This window comes from Lissotriton vulgaris, chromosome 6 (genome assembly GCF_964263255.1).
Source record: "Lissotriton vulgaris chromosome 6, aLisVul1.2, whole genome shotgun sequence".
In the NCBI taxonomy this organism is placed as follows: Eukaryota; Metazoa; Chordata; class Amphibia; order Caudata; family Salamandridae; genus Lissotriton; species Lissotriton vulgaris.
The window spans coordinates 200,192,203-200,212,630 of NC_141694.1; the positions used below are offsets into that span (position 1 = coordinate 200,192,203).

Genomic DNA, 20,428 nt, shown 5'->3' on the forward strand with positions numbered 1-20,428 from the left:
CCATGAAAGGAGGAAATGCCGGAGGGAGAGGTTTCGCAAAAAGAGGCAGGGGCAAGAAATGGTAGAAATAGAGAACAGCATCTCCACTACAACTCCTCCTGATACCATCATTAATGAAAACACAATCGTGAACACTTCTACAACTGACATTGACAACCCGGTTATCAACCTCTCAGAAGCTGACCTCTCCAAGGCGGAAATTCAGTTGTTATCTTTAGGCCTTTCCTTCTGCCCTAAAAACTCTTACAATTATGTGCAAACTAGAATAGACATTTTTAAGTTTATTCGAAAATTAAAGTTAAAAAAACACTTTAAACTTAATAACGCACAGGAAAGAGCAACTTCAATTAGCAGCTCGTTGCAACCGTCTTCTGTATTCCAGGTTGCAGATATGGGGGCATTGCAAACAGCTCATGAATTGGCTCTAGAGGAAAGTTTTGTTAACAGTTCTACTCAAGATGGATGCGACAAAATGGGTATTAACATCAATGCACCAAGTGTTACACCTTTTAAACCTAGATCTACTTTTGTACCCTTGATGCTGAAAGATGCCATAGACACTTTCAATGACATGATCACGGAGGATTTAAAGGAATTGCAAATTAGAACATCTAGGAAAGCTAAAAGATTCAAGTATATGGAAAAACAATACTTGAATTTAATGAAGAAATTAAGGAGCAACTCCAATTTAATAATAAACAAAGCCGACAAAGGAGGCAATATCGTGATCTGGCCTAAAGACCTTTATATGGAAGAAGCACAGCAGCACCTATCTGATATCTCCTGTTATAGGAAGGGCAATTTCAGTGAAATTCGCAATCTTAAAGACCGTATTCACAAAGAACTGAACCAGTGGAAGAGGGAAGGCCTTCTAACAAAACAAGAATTGGGATTTTTGAAAATTGACAATCCGCTAATACCTACATTGTATCTCATCCCTAAAATTCATAAATTGGTCTCTCCAGTTCCAGGTCGACCAATTATTTCAGCCCAGGGAAGCCTCATGGAGGCTATTTCAAAGTATGTTGACTTTTTTCTTCAAAGTTTTGTGGTTGATTTACCTTCATACATTAAGGACACAGGACATTTCCTTACTAAGCTGAAAGAGGTGGAATGGAGAGAAGAGTATATCCTGGTGGCTCTTGATATTAGCTCCTTGTATACCAGTATAGAACACACGGATGGCCTCAATGCTGTTAGATATTTTTTGAATCAACGTAACCTTAGTTTTAAGAATCATAATGACATGTTAATAACTATGATTAGGTTATGTTTAACAAACAATTACTTTTTGTTTAACAAGGAAATCTATCAGCAACAAAGAGGGGTTGCCATGGGGGCATGTTTCTCCCCCACCTACGCGTGTTTATACGTGGGGTGGTGGGAGGAGCATGTCCTCAGGCATATCCCTGGTTATTCCAGTAACATTATTCATTACTGGAGATTTATTGACGACATCTGTCTGGTTTGGAAGGGAGATGAAACATCAGCAAAAGACTTTGTGAAAGCCATGAATGTGAACAACCTCAATCTCACCTTTACCTGTCAGATTAGTAAGACTAACATACAATTCCTGGACGTTGACATCTACGTCCAAAATAACGCCCTTGCCACTAGACTTCACAGGAAGAGCACGGCCGGCAATTCTATCTTGCACGCCTCCAGCGCTCATCCGAGACATCTAATAAAAAGTATCCCCTACGGGGAATTCATACGGATGCGCAGGATATGTAGCTCTGAATCTGATCTTATCAACTGTCAGAATGAGGCCATCCAGAGATTTTTAAAACGTGGCTACCTTAGTAAAGATCTTTTGGAAGCCAAAGATAAGGCCAATAGCATGAATAGAAATGAATACCTTGATAGATCTAGTGAGGCGGTGAGTACAGAAATTCCCCCTAGACATGACATTAACACCATCAGTCTGATTACCACCTACAATACAGAGGAAAGGAAAATAAGGGGTATTCTCAAAAAACATTGGCCCATACTCCACACCGACATTAATTTGTCGCCATTACTTCCAACTGAGCCTTCTATCATTTTTAGGAGAGGACCCTCTATGAGGGACTCTCTAGTCAGAACCAGTCCAGAGGTAAATGATAGCAAGGTGTGGGTTTCAAACAAAAAAGGCTTTCATAAATGTATTTCGTGCAGGGCATGCAAGTTCGGGGTCAACACTGCTGAATTTCTATCACCATTCAACCCCACCCCTACACCTATCAGAGAGCTATATACCTGCCGTACCGACCATGCTGTATATGTATTAGAATGCTCATGTGGGTTGAAATATGTGGGCAGCACTAAGTTGCAGGTATTCAATAGAATATTACAGCATTTAAGGGCAATAGTTAATTCTGATGTCAACTACCCTGTCGCCCGACATTTTGAACTAGTGCATGCTAAGAACTTGAACCATCTCACTTACTTCGTGATCGATTCCATACCAAAAAACATCCGTGGTGGGGATCGAGAAAAGCTTTTAAGACAGCTTGAGAGTAAATACATTGTACTCCTCAACACCAGAATACCTAATGGGCTGAATAGGGGGGAAGATTTACAGGTCTTCCTTTAAACTTCAGTCCTTAGTGAGTTATCAATGTTATCAATGAGTCTTTTAGAAGTATGCTAGCAATGTTTCCCTGTTTCCATTGTAATCTTCTGGATAATCAGTCTCATTTATTAAGTTTCTTTATCCTATTGTATATTATATACTAGGTCCATTAATATTCAATTTTCTGTACTATATGGTCATTCCACAAGCCGGTTTCTTACTTTAAACCCAATGTAATATACAATATTTAGTCACTAAGTCACAGCATCAGCAGTAATGCTTTACACGTTTAACTGTTTATAGCTAGAATTACTTGCGCAGGTACAATGAGTTGAAAGCTTGAAATTGATTGATCATAATATTTGGTAATCCATCATTATGTACATACTGCGAGTAGATTGAGCACTTTGTTTTAAGCACTTTAGCACTGGTTTTTTTTAACAACATCTTATAGGTTTGTCTAACGATTTGTGACATGGTATTATAGATCTGAATATACCATTTTTTGCACATCGCTATAATATTTTCTCATGTACAGTTGTAAATGTAAATGTATTTGAGCTTATATAGCGCACAGCTACCCACAAAGGGTTTCCCGGCGCTTGCTTAGGGAACCCGTCCTGGTATTCCCCTGTGAGATAACCCTGGCAGGGTATCCACAAGGTGAAAGCCAGGCATCCCGCCGCGAGGGGCCGTTGTGGAGATTAAGCAAGCTATTGCCCAGAGTCGCAGAGTGTGAACCCGTGAGTTGAGAAGGCACCGGAGCGAGAATTATCGAGTCAGTGGAATTTTTTGAGCTCAAGACCCGCCGAGGCGGGGAATTGAACCCTGGTCCAGGGCCGATCTCAGCTTCCTGGTCTGCCGCCTCTAACCCCTGAGCCACACTTCTCCACAATTACCTATTACAACATCGTGATTCAACAATGGAACTTAAAAATGCACTAGCACTTTATTGTATTTTGCACATTGAATCGATTGCATTTTACTAGAAACAATGATTATCATAAATGAACTTAGTAATATGATAAAATGTTTTTATCAATGTTTCAAATATGTTCCTATATATATTCAATGCTCTATATTGTTGTACATAGCATAATTCTATGCAAAAGTATTTTCTTTATGTTTATTACCCATGTGATCGGATGTTATTTCTGTTGAGCACAGTATTTAAACACCCCCATTGGTCATTTGAAGCCATGTGATCAAACCACTGGGACGGCGATGGGTTCGTGCTTTGCTCCCAGTTTTCCCAGTTTTGTGAACCTCTTCCTGGGGCACTGGGAGCAAAGCATTCGCTCTGACCCCAATCTCACAGTGTATTGGCAACATGTCAATACATGGTGGCGTTACATTGACGACCTCTTCGTAATCTGGAGGGGTTCCGCTGACATGGCACAAGATTTTGTCAGAAATTTGAATGACAACAATTTGAACATCGTACTCACCAGTCACATCAGCAGCACCGCGGCAGAATATCTTGATGTGAAAGTAGAGGTGATTAGAGGCCAACTCCAAACCAGTTTGTTCAGAAAGTCCACTGCAGGAAACAGCATCCTTCATGCTCGGAGCAGTCATCCTGAGACTCTGAAATGGAGCATCCCGTATGGTGAACTGCTCAGGGCAAAAAGGAATGCAGCACGAATGAGGTATATGAACAAGTCAGCCTAGAAATGATATCCAGATTCAGGGACAGAGGCTATCCTGCCTGGGTAATAAGAAAGGCCAAAACCCGGGCGGATGAGATTTCCAGGTTAGAAACTCTAGAAGAAAAGACTCCCAACGTGTTATGTGAGGAGGAACATACCCGTCTCATCCTCACATACAACACTGAGTCCAAACAAATACAGAAAGTCATATCCCAGAATTGGAACATTCTCACTGCTGACAGTGTGATCGGCAAAGGCATTTCCAACAGACCCTTGATAACCTGCAGGAAGGGTAGATCCATACGGGATATGGTAGTGAAAAGTGACATCACGCACTACCCCAAAGCACAGAATTTAGGATTGTTTGGTTTCTTTCCCTGTGGCCACTGCAAGGCGTGTAGATACAGTACTCATAAGAAATCGGTTGAGTACAATGGGGTCAAAAAGGAACTCAAACAATTCTTAACCTGCAGCACAACATTCGTTGTCTATGTCATTGAATGTCCGTGCGGCCTGTGGTACATAGGCAGCAGTACCAAACAGGCCAAGAACCGTGTCCTTGAACACTACCGGGCCATTGTCAACAGAAATGAGAAATACCCGGTAGCTAGACATTTCGCAGAACAACATTTCTCTAACCCAGCCCAGATGAGTTTTCATGTACTTGAGCAACTTGAAAGAAACCCCCGGGGAGGAGACAGGACTTTGAAACTAAGACAAAAAGAGTCTAAGTACATTATGGAGTTTCAGAGTAAGACCCCAGGAGGATTGAACCAGGATGAGGAGTTGGCAGTACATCTTAGGGAATAACTCCTCTTTGTCACTTCCTGATACTCATGTGCTCTGCTGGTACTATTTGTAAGTTGTTATAACATGCATATTCTCTGCTTGTGTTCTCTTCCATCCATTACTGCACTGTTTATTCTCGTTTTGATGCTCGCAGTGAGTTTTTATCCAACATGTTGAGTCCTGACTCTGTTCTCTCATGTTTTTTATAGATTGGCACCCAGTACCGGATCTCGTCACCACTGCACTTATTTGAGGTTTCCAGTTACACGGAAATCATTTGACTTCATTCATGAGCACGGCCACTCACTCTTCTGTCAGCACGTCAGTTTCTTATGAGCACAGTAAGCCCTGGAATTGGGGCTTTTTCTCTCTTTTGGACTCCTGACTCTTCCGCTAGGATGTGTCCTCTTGCAGGCCCCTCTTGTGACGCTTAGAGGTTATTCGGGACACAAGTCTTTCTCATGAGCTATATTTTATACATCATTGTGAACGTATTTGACATTCACCTTGATGCTTAGTCGCTCCCGGCACAACTGCATTTCGCGCAGGTAACATTAGCAAGTCCTGCCCTGTTTCTTTATGTGTATCTCACACACACAGTAAGGGGTACTGGTTAGTACTTCCATTTGCACCGTCATTAATTTTTGCCAGGGCACACTATGATTTAATGTTGTCTCTTGTGTTATGCATTTCATGTATTGAACAGTTTTGACTTGCAATGTATTTTACTGCTAGCGCTTATGCTTGCACTATTCCTGCTGAATGGCCCCTTTTGAATCAATGATGCACGCTGCATGACGTGCATGACTTCGGCGTCGTCTTGTTTTCATTTGTTGTTATTTGCGATTTCAATTGCCAGCGCGTATAAGTTCTTCATCTCTTTGTGGCATAGAAACTACAAACATGGCGCCGCCAATGCCACATTATGTTGTTAACATGTATTTCACTACTGTGTTACCTACTTAACTCGAAATGCAGAGTTTTTGGCAATCATGGCATGCCGAGGGTATACACTATTTAGAAGCACGTATTTTCGTTAATTTGAAAATGTATGCAAATTGGCGCCACAGCGGTTTGTTTATTCTATTTTGTAAAGTATTCTGGGCAGTCTGCTGGACCTCAATAATGTAATTTGAATTCAATTTTACATTGGTTTCATAGCTTTCATGACTAGCGATGTATACCGAATTTGGAAGTCCCATTTCTATGTTTTTCACTCGAACTCTTTATTAATGTTTGAAACTGACACACAACCTAACGTGATCAAGGCTGTCCACAGCCGAAACATGTTGTTAGGTGAATAAACACCCTTGGAGTTGCAGTGGAGTCGCGTTTGTTTTGTGATCTGAGAGCACTACTACTTTGGAACTTTTGGGATTACAATTACCGGCGTGCTCGGCCGGCATTGGTGCCACCTCCCTCGGGGCCGCAGGCAGCACGTCAGAGCGGACTTTGAAAATATATATATATATATATATATATATATATATATATGACATTTGTCCTTTAATTTAAATAAAAATTTCACTCTGCCACCTATTTGAGGATTTGCATCTTCTTTTTGAAAGAATCCTTTCGCTGCAGTGACTAGGTTGGCCTGGAGGTCCGCACCTGGTGTGCTTCGGTCACCCATTGACGGAACAGGAACACATATACATGAATGAATGAAATTTAATTTGTAATGCGCGAACTTAGCCCAGCGGGCATCAAGGCACAGTGCGTACATATACCTTCATACAAAACCAGATGCTTTATTGAGAAGCCTGAGAAATTATATATCTCCTACTGGCAGTCGCCAGTAGGTACTTATAGTTAGGACCTAGTTTCCATAGGAAATCCACAACATTCTAGGTGGAATAACGTTGGCGCTGGTGGACGAATCTTCGGGAATTTCTCCAAGAAAATGGCCTGCTCCGCTCCTTCCCTGAAAGTTTGGGGGTGATTCATCCAGTGGGGGCCGTGAAAAAAGGGTGGTCCCAAAACGGGGTTTCCCCATGCAATTTTCCATAGGGACCTTTAACCAGGGCTACAGCCCGAACGGAATTACACCAAATTTGGCAGAGATGTAGAGTTCGGTTCGCAGATTGTGCTTTTTGTTAAATGGTGTAAAACCAGTAGTTCCTGAGAAAATCAAAAGTACAATCATAGCGATATCTAGAGACGAAGTACAGCACCCGTACAGAAATCCGTACAATTACGAGCATGAGCTGCATGCTGATTGGATGTCAACTGTCTGTCAACACTCCAAACCAGGAAGTGTTGGCAGCCATCTTGTGCCTCGGTAGCACTGAGTCACAAGAAAACAGTAAAACAAAGTTGAAAAATAAGGAAAGGGGGCAGGGTAGAAACTGGTTGACCCTCTAGGCCTGCTCAGGGGGTCTCACATAGATCTTAAGTTGCAATTGTTTTTTTTTTTTAAATAAAAAAACAAAAATTGATTGTACGCGTATTGTACTTGTACGCGGTGGACAACGAAAAAAACCCAGAAGTTAGTTTTATTCTTAATTAGCTCCCAGGGGGGGGGGGAGCGAAATCCCGGGGGCAATTTTTTCTATAATGGGGGGCTTGGAAGCGTCCAATCGGAACAAAAGAATGAAAAAAAAGTAATGTCGAGGACAGCGATGCTCCTGCTTCCTGCGTTTTATCCCATAACACAAAAGTTTATTGCAATAAATGTATAGAATTTTAACTTGAGCAAAATCAGGATGAATTTGTGGGTGTGGACTGTTTGCTGAAAATGCTGGTGCAGCAGCAGTTGATGTGCTTGGTGCAGTAACAGGTGGGTTGTCCTTCAACCTCTGTGTTGCAGCTCAAGCAAAGTTGTTGGGGTGTAAGTTCTTCACGTGTCGCTCCATATTTGCTGTGCCAAAGGAGTATTTTTGAGATGGATCACCCCTTGAACGAGTTTGGAACATTTTACAGGTTACTTTTGGAGCATTAACCTTTTTTTGCACATCTGGAAAAGTAAAAAACTGCCAAATTAGAGATTCTTTCCTCTTCTTTGGAGGTTCTTTAGGAATGAAATATTCCTCTGAAGAATGGCTGGAAGATGAGTCCATTGCTGTTATTATGGTAAACTTCGTTCTATTTGACAAGATTCTCAGAAGAGATGCTTCTTTTTAGAAAGTCAAAGTAGAATTATTAAAATGGGACGGAAGTTTCAACAGTTGTAATAGGAAGTGTTATGAACCAATCAAATCTCTTCTTTTAAAGTCACATGGCTTTGCGTACGCTTACGCTGTGATTACAGTGCTCTTACGATGAGTACGCATGATGTTTCACCGCGATTGGTGTAATTGCTTTTAAAAGTAATATAGGATTATTGGAACTTAAAAAAAATGTTTTCATATTTATCCTAGATAATGTGTTCTGTTAGTATGTTCAATAAATACATAAATATATGTTTTTAAACAATTAAAAACATTTGTGTCTTTGCGTACGGGGCACCGTACATGACGTCACACGGAAGCTTTGATGCGACGTTTAACGTGAAAACGTATTCGTAGCGTATGCTGAGAATGATTAGCAGTACAAACTATGCTACGATCACTAGCTCACTGTCAAATCAGAGCACAGGGCGCGCTATGATAATGGTTACAAATGGTCACTCACTGGAGATCCGGTTCAGCTGTGTGGCTTATCCACAGTATCATAAAGTTACTTTTTAGCCTGTTTAAGTTTGGGGTTTGCATGAAATACTATGCTATAGGCAGATATGGATCTTTAGGCAGCGCTTATCTGCATGAAGCCTGGTTATTATCATTTATATATAGGTGCCTGAGGGAGGGAAAAGAAGTCTATGTGAATGGCGAGGATTGCACAATAGCACCAGATCACTCCTTAATTTGTAGACACATACAATTGCATGGCTCTTGTAATGAAGATGCGCCTAATTTGGCCTGAGTTTTGAAAGGCACTGCGACACCTGCTATCATACCAACGTTCAGTTTACTGGAAACGCGAGTTATTTAATTTGAAATAATGCAGATTGTTGTGCAATGTTAGCAGGCATCGGTTACATGATTACGGTAACTGAGCGTGTGGTTTGCTATAAAAAAAAGTTGTGTTTACTCCTCTGCATGGGAAGCTGGAGGTTTCCATCTGGCCGTCGATTCCGACCTTGAAAGAAGAGTCAACGAAATGAGCCGTCTAAGAGCGCTATTGTCTCAAAAAGAGGTCGCTCTCACATCTGCTAGAGAAACATTTGTCTTCATGTAGCAAACACCCGCACAGAAGTATGACTTATTAAATACAGACGTGCCTCTGTATTTTGTGGAGTTAATTCAGAGTATCTTTAATGCGTCCTTGACAACGGGGTTACCTTACACTTTTAAAGTTAGAAGCAGTGGTCTTGTGATTTCTTTTCAAAGTATATTTTGTGTCTTCTCTGCATTTTTTCATTCGAAGTTTTCCAGCATCTTTGGGGAATTCCGCTTAATACTCGCATTGGCTGCCGGTGTGCTTTTAATAATTTGTTTACTTCAATATGGATGCACATCCTGCAGCACACAACAATATGTCCCGGCTGTTGCTGTTCCGCAACCGAATGCTTAGTTTTATGGAGCGCTGCCTCTGGCAACATTGAGTGCAACTTATGGATTATAGTTTCGATTTTCCTTTTTCACATGCGTTCAACCTGTCTTCCATTGCCTGAGCTGCGATTTCGATTGGGCCCTGGATTTGTGTGTCTGAAGTATGGTGTCTCCCAACGCGGATTATGACCAGCTGATGAGCCCTTAGTGGTTCATGACTTGCTCTGTTCTGGCGGTGGGATTATGGCCTTAGCAGCGATACATGGAGTAAGGGGACGTTGGAATGTTTTTGCAGCGGCGCATGACTTCGTGGCACGCAGTTACATTGAAGATGACTTGAGTTTCCCTCCGATGGCGATAGAGGCTCCGGTCGTTGAGGAACATGTATGTTCATTCTCACTATTGAATTGGATGGCTGAAATGTTTTCAGATGAGAACAATGACTTCCTCTTGGAGGCTGTTGCTACATACTGTGCTTATACGCTGTTGGATTAAGACTTTGATTTTTGTACCTATTCTTCATTATTTAGTCACGGTTTCCTATCAAACAGTGAATAATTTTTTATGGAAATTTGAACTTGACTCTGCTTTTCAGGCTTGGACTCTGCGTTCCTAATTCGCCCACGTTTATATCACATGGTTCTATCGAGGGAGGGTGTTGTGGGCTGAGCCTTGCACTCACACAGTGTTAAGTTAGCATGGGTTCATTCGAAGGTTAAACGCCATTTTTGCTTTCCTGCTCTGTTTTTCACACGACACGCACTTGTGATATTGTTTAGAGAAGGCGGAGTATTTTGTTTCACATGAGAATAGTTTGTTATGCTACATTTCTAGACTGCCTCGCTAGTTTAGTGTGTATAGTGAGAGTATGGAACATCAAGGTTATCTTGGATACTGTGTCTTATTCGGAATGATCCTCGCACGTTCGACCTATAACACATGTGCAGCTGTGGCCACGTCTGATATTGGCGCGTTTAATAATGTATTGTGGAGGCATAATTAGACACAGTTGAAGAACATTGGTCTCCTGACAGTTTGTGCAGAACTCAATGTGATCCACTACTGCTGAGTACCAGAGGTATGGGGCCATCCATGTAATCCTATGAGACGTTCTGTAGTTATAAACTAACCTGGTAGGTAGGGAGGGTGAAATGTAGGTATATTTTAAACCTGTTTCCGTTTAGCAATATAAGATGCTTTCTCCCTTTGTATTTTATGGAATAGTAACAATGCTGACAACCTTGTTTCTGATAATATGTTTGGCTGTATTATCTAAGGTAATGTGCATGAGATTACGGTGCTAGAAATAAACATTTCAAACTTGCACGTGTCTTTATTTACTCCTGGTTTTGCACTGCTGTAAGACTATAACAAAAGAGTGCTCTTTTTATCCACCTTACCGGAGGTAATCAAAGTCGCATGTTCTGGGTTGACTAGTCATTGGTGTTTTTGCTATAGGACGAAGAACCAATGAGTCACTGATTGCTAGTCTGGAAGGGGGTTTGGGTACTAAGGTGGGTTTTGGTACACTGTAATTCATTGAGGTTCTAAGTCTTTATGCACAGCTCTGTGAAGGAGCAGAATTCCTGCAACAGTAGTTACAACAAAAAAGGCTTGATAAAGGGCCTTGAGTTTGAATTAGAATATGAAATTGGAGAGGTTTGGCCTTCCGGCCTCCCTCCTGGCATGGATTAGACTGCTCTATACCGCTCCCTTAGCAAGGGCGCGCACAGGGCGCCATATTTCAGATCGGTACATAATCCACCGAGGCACCAGACAGGGATGCCCATTGTCCCTGTTATTCGTGCTAGCACTGGAACCTCTGGCCATAGGCTTACGGACCGAGATGGGGCACAGAGGAATACCAAGCGGCGGCACCCACCACCTACTGTCCATGTACGCTGACGATATTTTACTGTTCCTCCGTGACCTAGAAGCGGATCATGCCCCCATCTATGGAATCTTTGAGAGATTCTCCGCCATCTCGGGCCTAACTATAAATCCAGTGAAATCGAATGGTTACTACTTCCGTGATACCCCAGACCCAGGCGTGATTTCGTTTGGCGCCCACAATATCCCAATAGCGACTGATCCATTTAAATATCTTGGAATACAGGTATATAGGCGGCAGGAAGATCAGATCGAGAGGATCATCAAGAAAGCTATAGCAAGCCTTCGAGCCTCTGTGGGGTTCTGGACGACGCTACCACTATCAGTCATGGGCAGAATCGCACTCTCCAAAATGGTAATGCTCCCCCGACTATTGTATTTCTTCGTTAACCTTCCTGTGCTCCTGCCGCAATCTATCTTCGATACACTCAATTCTTTTCTAATCACCCTGATCTGGAAGGCGTCGAATAGGGCTGCGTAAGCTACAACTAGGGACTAGAATTGGTGGGATGGGGGCCCCGGACTTTAGAGGTTACTATTATGCTGGCCAACTTCAGTGGCTTTCCTATTGGACGGCAGGGCGGAACCTTCACGAAATAGAATACACACCTGACAGACTGGGAAGGGGTGAACTACATGCCCTGTTACTCCCAAGAAGCCACATCCCTACGGAGTGCCACCCGTTTCTGCGCACAGCTCTGAGAATCTGGCGAAAGGCCTTGGCATACACTGCCTCGACGGAGGCGTACGCGGCCAACATTCCTTTGCTGGGCATCCCGACACCACAAGGCAGATTTACAACTAGAGCACTGCGCCCTTAGCAGGAATCGGGGGTGGAGGTTGTAGGTGATTTATTCGGCGACGACCATCTCCTGACTCATGAAGCCTTTGTGCAGGCCACTGGCGCTCCCCCCCGAATGTACTTGCTGCACGCCACGATCACACACTATATACAACACAGATGGGCGCATCAGCGCCTACAGCCGTCACAACACCAATTGGTACACTTACTGTATCTCATGGGTTCAGGAGGGCATCTAGTACGCTGGCTGTACACGGGAGTTCGGGCACACGCTGCAGTTTCACTTAACACTCTTCATTAAACTTGGGCACACAACACGGTTCAGGTCCTATCAGAGAAGGACTGGACCACAATACTAGAACACCCTAGGCGAGTATCGCGCAATGTCCGATTCCGATTCATACAGATGATGGTCCTGCATAGAGCTTATTTGACCCTCAACCGGTTACACAAAATGTTCCCGAACTCTCCTAATACATGTCTGCGTTGTGGGGAGGAGGTAGCCGGGTTCCTTCACATGTTGTGGTCATGCCCACGACTCCAAGGGTACTGGTCAGGAGTATGTCAGACACTGAACAGTCACGAACCATCCGGTGCCGGTAGAGGCTCTGTATTGCCTATTAGGACTGCGCAGAAGGCCCAAAACACAGAAGGCTAAACTGAAAATGCTGGACCTGACCCTGATACTGGCGATTAGGACAATAACAATGAGATGGAAGTCACATAGACCACCAGATACACTCCTTTGGCAGGCAGAGGTACTGAAATGGGGGAGGACGGAAGGGACGATACTTAGGAGGGAAGAGGCAAGGGGCCTACGGAAATTCCCTGTATCCCAGGAATGGGAGACTATGATCCTTGCAATGGAGGAAGAGGAACGACCGCAAACAGGGGTCAATGAGTGTGAGGATTAAAAAAGGGAAAAGCCCCGCTCAACATGACGCACAACAGAACGCCCAAGTCACATTCACAACAGCAACCACCACACGTACAGGCACCCCATGAGGCAGCACACATTGGCGCCTGCGATACCGGTGGGACATGACTACTATTTTTCTCCAAGAAGACTATCACACCTTGACGGCCAGGAGACGACTAGTTCAAGTATGGGAGAGGGTGGGGGAAGGCGAGTTGTTTGTTAGCTGATATGTTATCTCCTCATGATGCAGATACGGAAGACTTGTGGGACAAGATCAATGTGTCACATAGTTGTACTTTTTTTTTTTAATGTTACTACGGTATGTTGGGAAGGCATGCACAGGTAAAAAAAACAGAAAAACCGGCTGTTGCAATGATGTAAACAGCTGTGAATAAAGTTCTTTAAAAACAAAAAAAATTATATATATAATATATATATATACACACACATATTCACTGAAAACAAACGTAGGTTTTAGGCACATTATAGTTAGGAATTAGTATTTAAAAACCTTGCAAATTCACTTGACAAAAACATAGGTTTCACACATGTTATAGTTAGCTGGATGTTTCACTCATACAAAACCATTGAAATTCCCCTGTTATAGTTAGTTAGTTCAGCTAACTATAACTCGTGCGCCTGCAATGCACTGCAGATGATGTCACATCCGAGGGGATGTGCTTTTGCTGAGAAAGACTGGGACTGGAGCCTGACCCCATGGACAATTAGGAGGAGGAGCCCTCTGACTGACTCTGACCTCTGTCTCTGAGTGACGCCAGGAGCAGTGGGGGAGGAGCTGGGCTTCTACACAGGGAGAAGAGAAATCCAGAAGGAGAGCAAGGTGAAAGGCTGGCACAGGAAGCCAGCTCCCCGCAACCTTCAAGAGGAGGCCTGAAGAAAGTGCCCTGGGTAGCTAGAGCCCACCACTAGGAGCAGAAGAAGAACGTGATAATCAAAATCAGCCAACAAGGCCACAGATCTCCTTTCCTGAAGTTGGGCGACCTTTGACCTCTACAGAACGGACAAAAAAGCGAGTGGGGCTTCGCCGCCAGTTGCGGATGTGCACCCAGGGAGGGGAGGGTCCTGGGGGCTGACCCCCCTAGAAAAAGAATTTTGCTGTTGTGCTCCCTGTGAAGCAGCCCACGGGCCCAGGACCCCAATGTTGGGTCTGACCCCAAAGCAAAGCCTGGGAACACCGTCGCGCTTCCTGCAAAGTTAGCAGGGGCCCAATACCCCACAACTGGGCCCCAGCGAAGATGAAGAAGTCAGAGAGTTCGATTGGGCGCCTTTGAAGTTGGTGGTGACCCAGGACCTCATCCCTGGGCCCCGGAGAAGAGGGGGGAGCACCACTGCACTCCCCATGCGTCCACTGGCCGTCTGCGCTACACATGTCTGCCCACAAGAGCAGGCAGATCAGAAGAAACGGGAAGGTTCCCGCTGCAGCTCATGGGAGCTGGCCGGGCAGGGAGCCATTGAGAGCAGCCGGGTGTAGGCTCCCCGAGCTACTCTCCCACGTGCAAAGTGCACGTGGGGTGCCCAGGTGGGACCAGGCACCCTAGGAGAAGCTGTGGTGCAAGACTGCCCACCCAGGAATCGACAGCAAAAGAAAAGGTACTGCAACTCTTCCCAGATCAGTGTAGAAGCCGGTGTTACGATTTGCATGCTCCCCAAGGTCTGGTTGCATCCTTTGGCAGCAATTGCTCGTTTTCGGCTTGTAGTGACCCCAGGATGAAGGGGTCACCACCAACGTGCAACAGATGTATGAAAATAACCAGTCGCAGTAATGAGAATAAGAAGAGTCTGGTTTTTAATGCTCTCCAGGAATTCAGGGTGAAAGTATTTTGTTTTGCAAGATTGAGATTACATATCTTAATTGACTTTTTAAGAGAGGAAATGTCAACAGTGGGCCCAATCAAAAGTGAAGTGACCTTTTTGGTGGTAGTTCGGTCAAGAGTTTTTGATTAAGGAAGAATGGTCCAATGTATTGGACAGCTGTATTTGCACTGCAGATTTTTTTTAAATTATTTTTATCGTTTTCTGTAGTCTAACTGCACAACGTAGCTGTGTTTTGGAGTCTGCAGTGTATATACCTTGGCATTGTCTAAACAGAAAAGTGTTAGGACAATCAGGGAAACCTAGTTCGGGGAAAGTTCATCATAAGGGGATGCAGTATGTAAAATGAATGAACCAGTACATATCAAACACACCTACTTCGAACAAAATACCTATTGCTGCGTATATAGAAAGATACTTTGATAAATGGATTCACTTTTCTGTAGAGGAGAGTGACTCCATAATAACCCCCCAGATTCCTTAAGTAGGTTGAACGGTTTGGTGATGGCCTTCACCATTAGGTTAGAGGGTTGAGGCGTGATAGCGTATTCATTGCCTACATTACAGTACTCCGGTTGCGAGACACAAAATATTAAATTCCAGAAGGTCAACACTGTAAAAGTACGATAAACTCATCAGACTGAATACATCTGATGGGTACAGGTAATAAAGCATATATCCACCCTTACAAATTACAGCCACAAGTGATATGCTTCACTCTTGTACAATGTATTTCAGTGAGGCTGTGAATAAATATTCATTTCAATATGTACAATATACTAAATAATACCCCTGAAGTCATGTTTGTGAATGATGGATTCCGTCTTTACATCTAGATTAATCGCTGCGAGTTTATGACATTGCTCTGTCATTAACCGCCATGCTCTTTTCCCTTATTCTAAACATACTATTATGGCAATTCTCAATGCAAAGTGTAATTTGCACTCCAAAGCATTCTGCAGATCTTGATTCTGTATTTGTGATTCTTAGCCGCAAATTACCTTCTTGTATGTGCAAATGTTTTGGTGGCTTGGGGCATTGATCCTTATATTTGTATGTTTAAAGTTAAACAAAGTTTTAAAACATATGTTAGATACACTACAGCAAAACACACTTACTTGATAGTGATCATTCTTCTGTCCACTGTAGCAGAGTCCAGTTTTTTTATTTGCAGAATATTCCGAGTCCAGTGGAATCGTTCAGAATTTATAAAGAAGAGTGGCTGATGGACCGCGGAATACACCTCCTCGCCCAGCGGAAACATCCAGACATCTAGGGCTATCCCACACCTGGAGAACATGACTTTTGCAATGTTAAGCTATGTCATCATCACACAATTTTGTATACATAATGCTCCCCTTCACCCCGTTTTTTGTATTTGACATTTCAAACCAACCTGAATCTGGCATCTTGGGCAAGACACTGAACAACTGTAGCAGCGCCGAATGAATGACCCACGCTGGCTATCCTATTGACGTCAATACAGCCCTGAAAAAAGGAGACAAGAAGTTATTCAGCGAACTTGAAGTGACTTGTCCGAACAACAGAAGGTCATGTTGCACAGCATTGCACAGACTAAGATTTGATTAGCACAGACAACACATGAATTGGACGACCAGCATTACATTTAGTAATAAGTGACTTAAGATGTAGCGGGTCCTTCATTAAGTGCATAAAGTGATACATTGTAAAGTATATTAACAACATTTAAAGTGCCCACGTCACCTAATGTTTATAAACAGGATAATTCGGGTCCAAAATAGACAGATATCCTTCCTGTCTGGGGGGGGGGAAATCTCGGACTCAGTTCATCCACCGATGCAGGGAATGAACTTAAAAGCTCAGATGAATGCCAGCAGGCCGCCGTGGGTTGTTTTTTGGCCCGCTTGGTATTTTGTTTTTCACATACTTCCAAAGCAGGAGTTTGTGAAAAAATAATAATAATGACCATGATGCACAGGGAGCTCTCTCCTTTTGCATTGAAGACACGGTTTGTTTCCATGTTCTGTGTCAAGCCTGATGTGCTCAGGCCTGAAGGTATGGGTGCAGTCTCGGTCAATTAGAAAATGAATTTATCTATTGTTGTTTGTGGAGTTCTGGCTAACCCAGTGCCACTACTAAGGCTGCATAACTAGCTCCAAACAGACTGCCCTATACTTGAGAGGCTTAGAGGCGCCTCATTAAAAAAAAAATGCAGTTTTATGGAGCGTGAACATGGGCACCAGTTGCATTACAGACGGACACACTTTTTTTTTTTAAAGGCATAGGGAGATTAAGTAATTTTCCCAGAATCATAGTATGCTTGAGCCTCCTCTCAGGCTCGAACCTGGTTCCCCTGCTTCAAATTCGTCCGCTCTAGTCGAGAATCCTCTCATGAACAGTATTATTTTGATGAAACCAATATGGACTATGATTTGACTTCTCACCTGTATCGTATTCCAGTCAAAGTTTAGATGCAATGCATTTGTCACTTGCTTTCCAGCATTAATGTCAAGTATGATATTCAGTGCTTTGATGCATTCTTCTCCTCTTTGCAAAACCTAAAAGGATGACGGAAAGTTTAATGAAAAACTTGATGTACCTCGCCAACTTTGTTACATTTTGTCATGCCATCGTTGCTGCAAATTGACCCAAGTAGTAAATTATCTTCTACAGTTTAAAAATGTTCATAACTATATTATATCTAAAAATGGCTTTATTGTTGTATATAGCTACTCAATAAACTGCACTTCTAACACGGGTGTTTTTAACCTTCATGATCAAAGAATTTTACCTTAATGTTCCCATACCAACTATTACCTACAAAAGAGCAAGATAGGACCAGTTTCCTATAACAAAGTACATTACATTCCCAAGTGCCCAGACACTAAAACGATTTGCAATACTGCACGCACAAATGAGTTGACTGTGACGTTTTAAGGGAACATTTGCTAAAAATCGCTAGACATTTATTTCTTTTTTGCTGCGTTTTTTACCATGGCAACCAAATCTCACATCTAAGGTCTAGTTTAATCAAAGAGGCCAAACAGTATGTTATCCACCTAATAAGTTTACAAGAAGGCAATACTAGCAGGCATTTAGTGGCACAGTGAGGACTTACCGGGATGCGGTTATTGATATGAGTGCATTACACTGGTGAAGAGTCCTCGCCTTAGTGGCGAGTCGCGTGGATTATGGCAATGCTTTACTTGCGTCTATTAAGGAATCCTTGGTGACTAAACTACAGGTGGGTCAAAACGCAGCAGCCCACCTTATCTGCAATGGGTCTGCAAGGTCCTCATCTAAAACATGCTTTTTATCTTCACCTATACATCGCACTTCTCTTAAATTATTTCAATCAATAATTATTTCACATCTTTCTAATGTTGACCGCTTTCTCAACTCCTCAATTTGGCATAATCACCTTATAACAATTATATAATAAACCTATTTTCTGGAAGTCTTGGTGAGATCAGGGTCTGCTTTGGGTTCATCAGCTTTACTCAGATGAGACTTTTCTCACTTTTCCTGAAGCACAAACACTTTATGGTCTTCCAAACTCATACTCTACAAAATTCCAAATCTAGATTTGAGGGTCATAAAATCCTACGGAATCTCCCTCACTACATACGCTGACGACACCCAACTGGTGTTGTCCGTATACGATGACGGTACTTCTGTGGCAGCTAATTTCCAAAATGGAATGAAGGCAATAAGCTCCTGGATGTCATCCAACTGTCTTAAACTGAATTCTGATAAGACAGAAGTGATGACATTCGGGAAGCTGCAACCTACTTGGTCCCCGCAATGGTGGCCACATCAGATGGGACAACCTCCTGAACCAGTAACCAAGGTACGAAACCTAGGTGTTATCTTCGATAACAAGATGTCCTTCCAGCAGCATGCTAACTCGGTGGTTTCCTCTTCCTTCCACATTTTAAAAAGGATCAAAAAGCTAATCCCTTACCTACCTCCATCCGCAGGCAAAACCTTAGTCAGCACATTAGTGTTCCCCAAAACAGACTACTGTAATGCCTTGCTACTAAACGCACAACAAAAGGTCCTTAACAAACTACAGACAGTGCAAAATGCAGCAGCCAGGACCCTGTTATCCATCCCCAAATTTGCATCTGTCTCCCCTTACATCCGACAGTTACACTGGCTGCGTTTGAGGAGTCGTATTAAATTCAAAGCTTTATGCATAGCATATAAATCTATCCACAACCACGGCCCTCTATTTTTAAGACAAGCCTTCCGCCCGCTCGAACACCCAAGAACATTACGTTCATCCTCAGCTCACTTACTAAGAGTCCCTCGTACAAGAAGGGCTAACTGGGGCGACAAACGTTTCTCTGTCGCCACAGCCAAATTGTGGAACACGCTCCCCCTCCACATCAAATCTGCTCCGACTCTGCTTAATTTCAGAAAAAAACTAAAAACTTGGTTGTTCCCAGCCTAAATCTCCCCTATCCACTTGAGAGTTCTGCAACTATAGCGCCAAGACACCCTCGGGTATTTGCGCGCTCTAAAAATCGCTCAAATAAATAAATAAATAAATTCTATCTTTTTGTATTTATCTTCTCAATCTCGGACACCCCCTCCTCGATCGTCTCCTGGTAATATTCTTCCCATATGGAGTGCGCACCCAAGCACTTCTTCTATTTATAAATTCCTTAACAAACCAACTGAATATAGAAATACATCCAACGTGGAATTACAATGGGAACATGACTTTCATACTTCATGGTCCATTCCATTTTGGAATAAATTATGGCTCAAAATTCGTATAACTTCGAGATTGGCTAGTACTATGCAAACTCTTCTTTTTATATAATCGACTCATGTTCACTCCAACATCCCTACATAAATTTGTACCTACAATTACCCAGAACCGTTGGTCCTGTAATATGTCCAATGCAGATTTATTTCATGTGTTATTTTCCTGTCCCTATACCCCTCAATTTTGGTTGAAAATATGGTCTCAAATCATTATTATTTTTCACACTTAATTCCCCTTTAAACATTTTTCTGGGCTCACTCTCTGACCAGTGGCAAACTCTTACCTATAATACAGACATTATAAACTGACTAATTAGTATTGCGTTCCAACAAATCACCAAAAATTGGAAACAATCCACACCATATCCTTCCAAGCTTGGTGGTATAGCGTCTTGACTGGATTGTGCCTATATTTCCCCCTTATCCTTACTTATCAAGAGAGAACATATGTGGTCACCTATTACTATTTTCTTAGACGCTTCTGCCCAAAAATTTACTCATCATCACCCATTAGAGGACGAAGTTTTCAAACCCCCATGAATAGATTTCCTGATCGTATATAATGTATCTTTAACATTATTTGTCTACATTTGCTTTACAATTATTCATATGAACAAGTTACTTACCTTCGGTAACCATATATCTGTAAGAAACATTAGTTAGTGTTAGATTCCTTACCTTAGAATATCCCCAGGCGTCAGT

At 42.7% G+C, this 20,428-nt stretch overlaps 1 protein-coding gene across 3 annotated transcripts in view; it reads right to left on the reverse strand.

The window, feature by feature from the left end:
- The window catches only part of PLA2G7 (phospholipase A2 group VII), a 345,622-nt gene that overhangs the window by 78,191 nt on the left and 247,003 nt on the right, over positions 1 to 20,428 (reverse strand). For all 3 annotated transcript variants that reach the window (XM_086926243.1, XM_086926241.1, XM_086926242.1), the window contains exons 7-9: positions 17,395 to 17,508; positions 16,365 to 16,456; positions 16,087 to 16,257 (exon numbers count right to left, since the gene is read on the reverse strand). In XM_086926243.1, the coding sequence (XP_086782369.1) occupies positions 16,087 to 16,257; positions 16,365 to 16,456; positions 17,395 to 17,508 (377 nt within the window). The remainder of the gene's footprint in view (positions 1 to 16,086; positions 16,258 to 16,364; positions 16,457 to 17,394; positions 17,509 to 20,428) is intronic.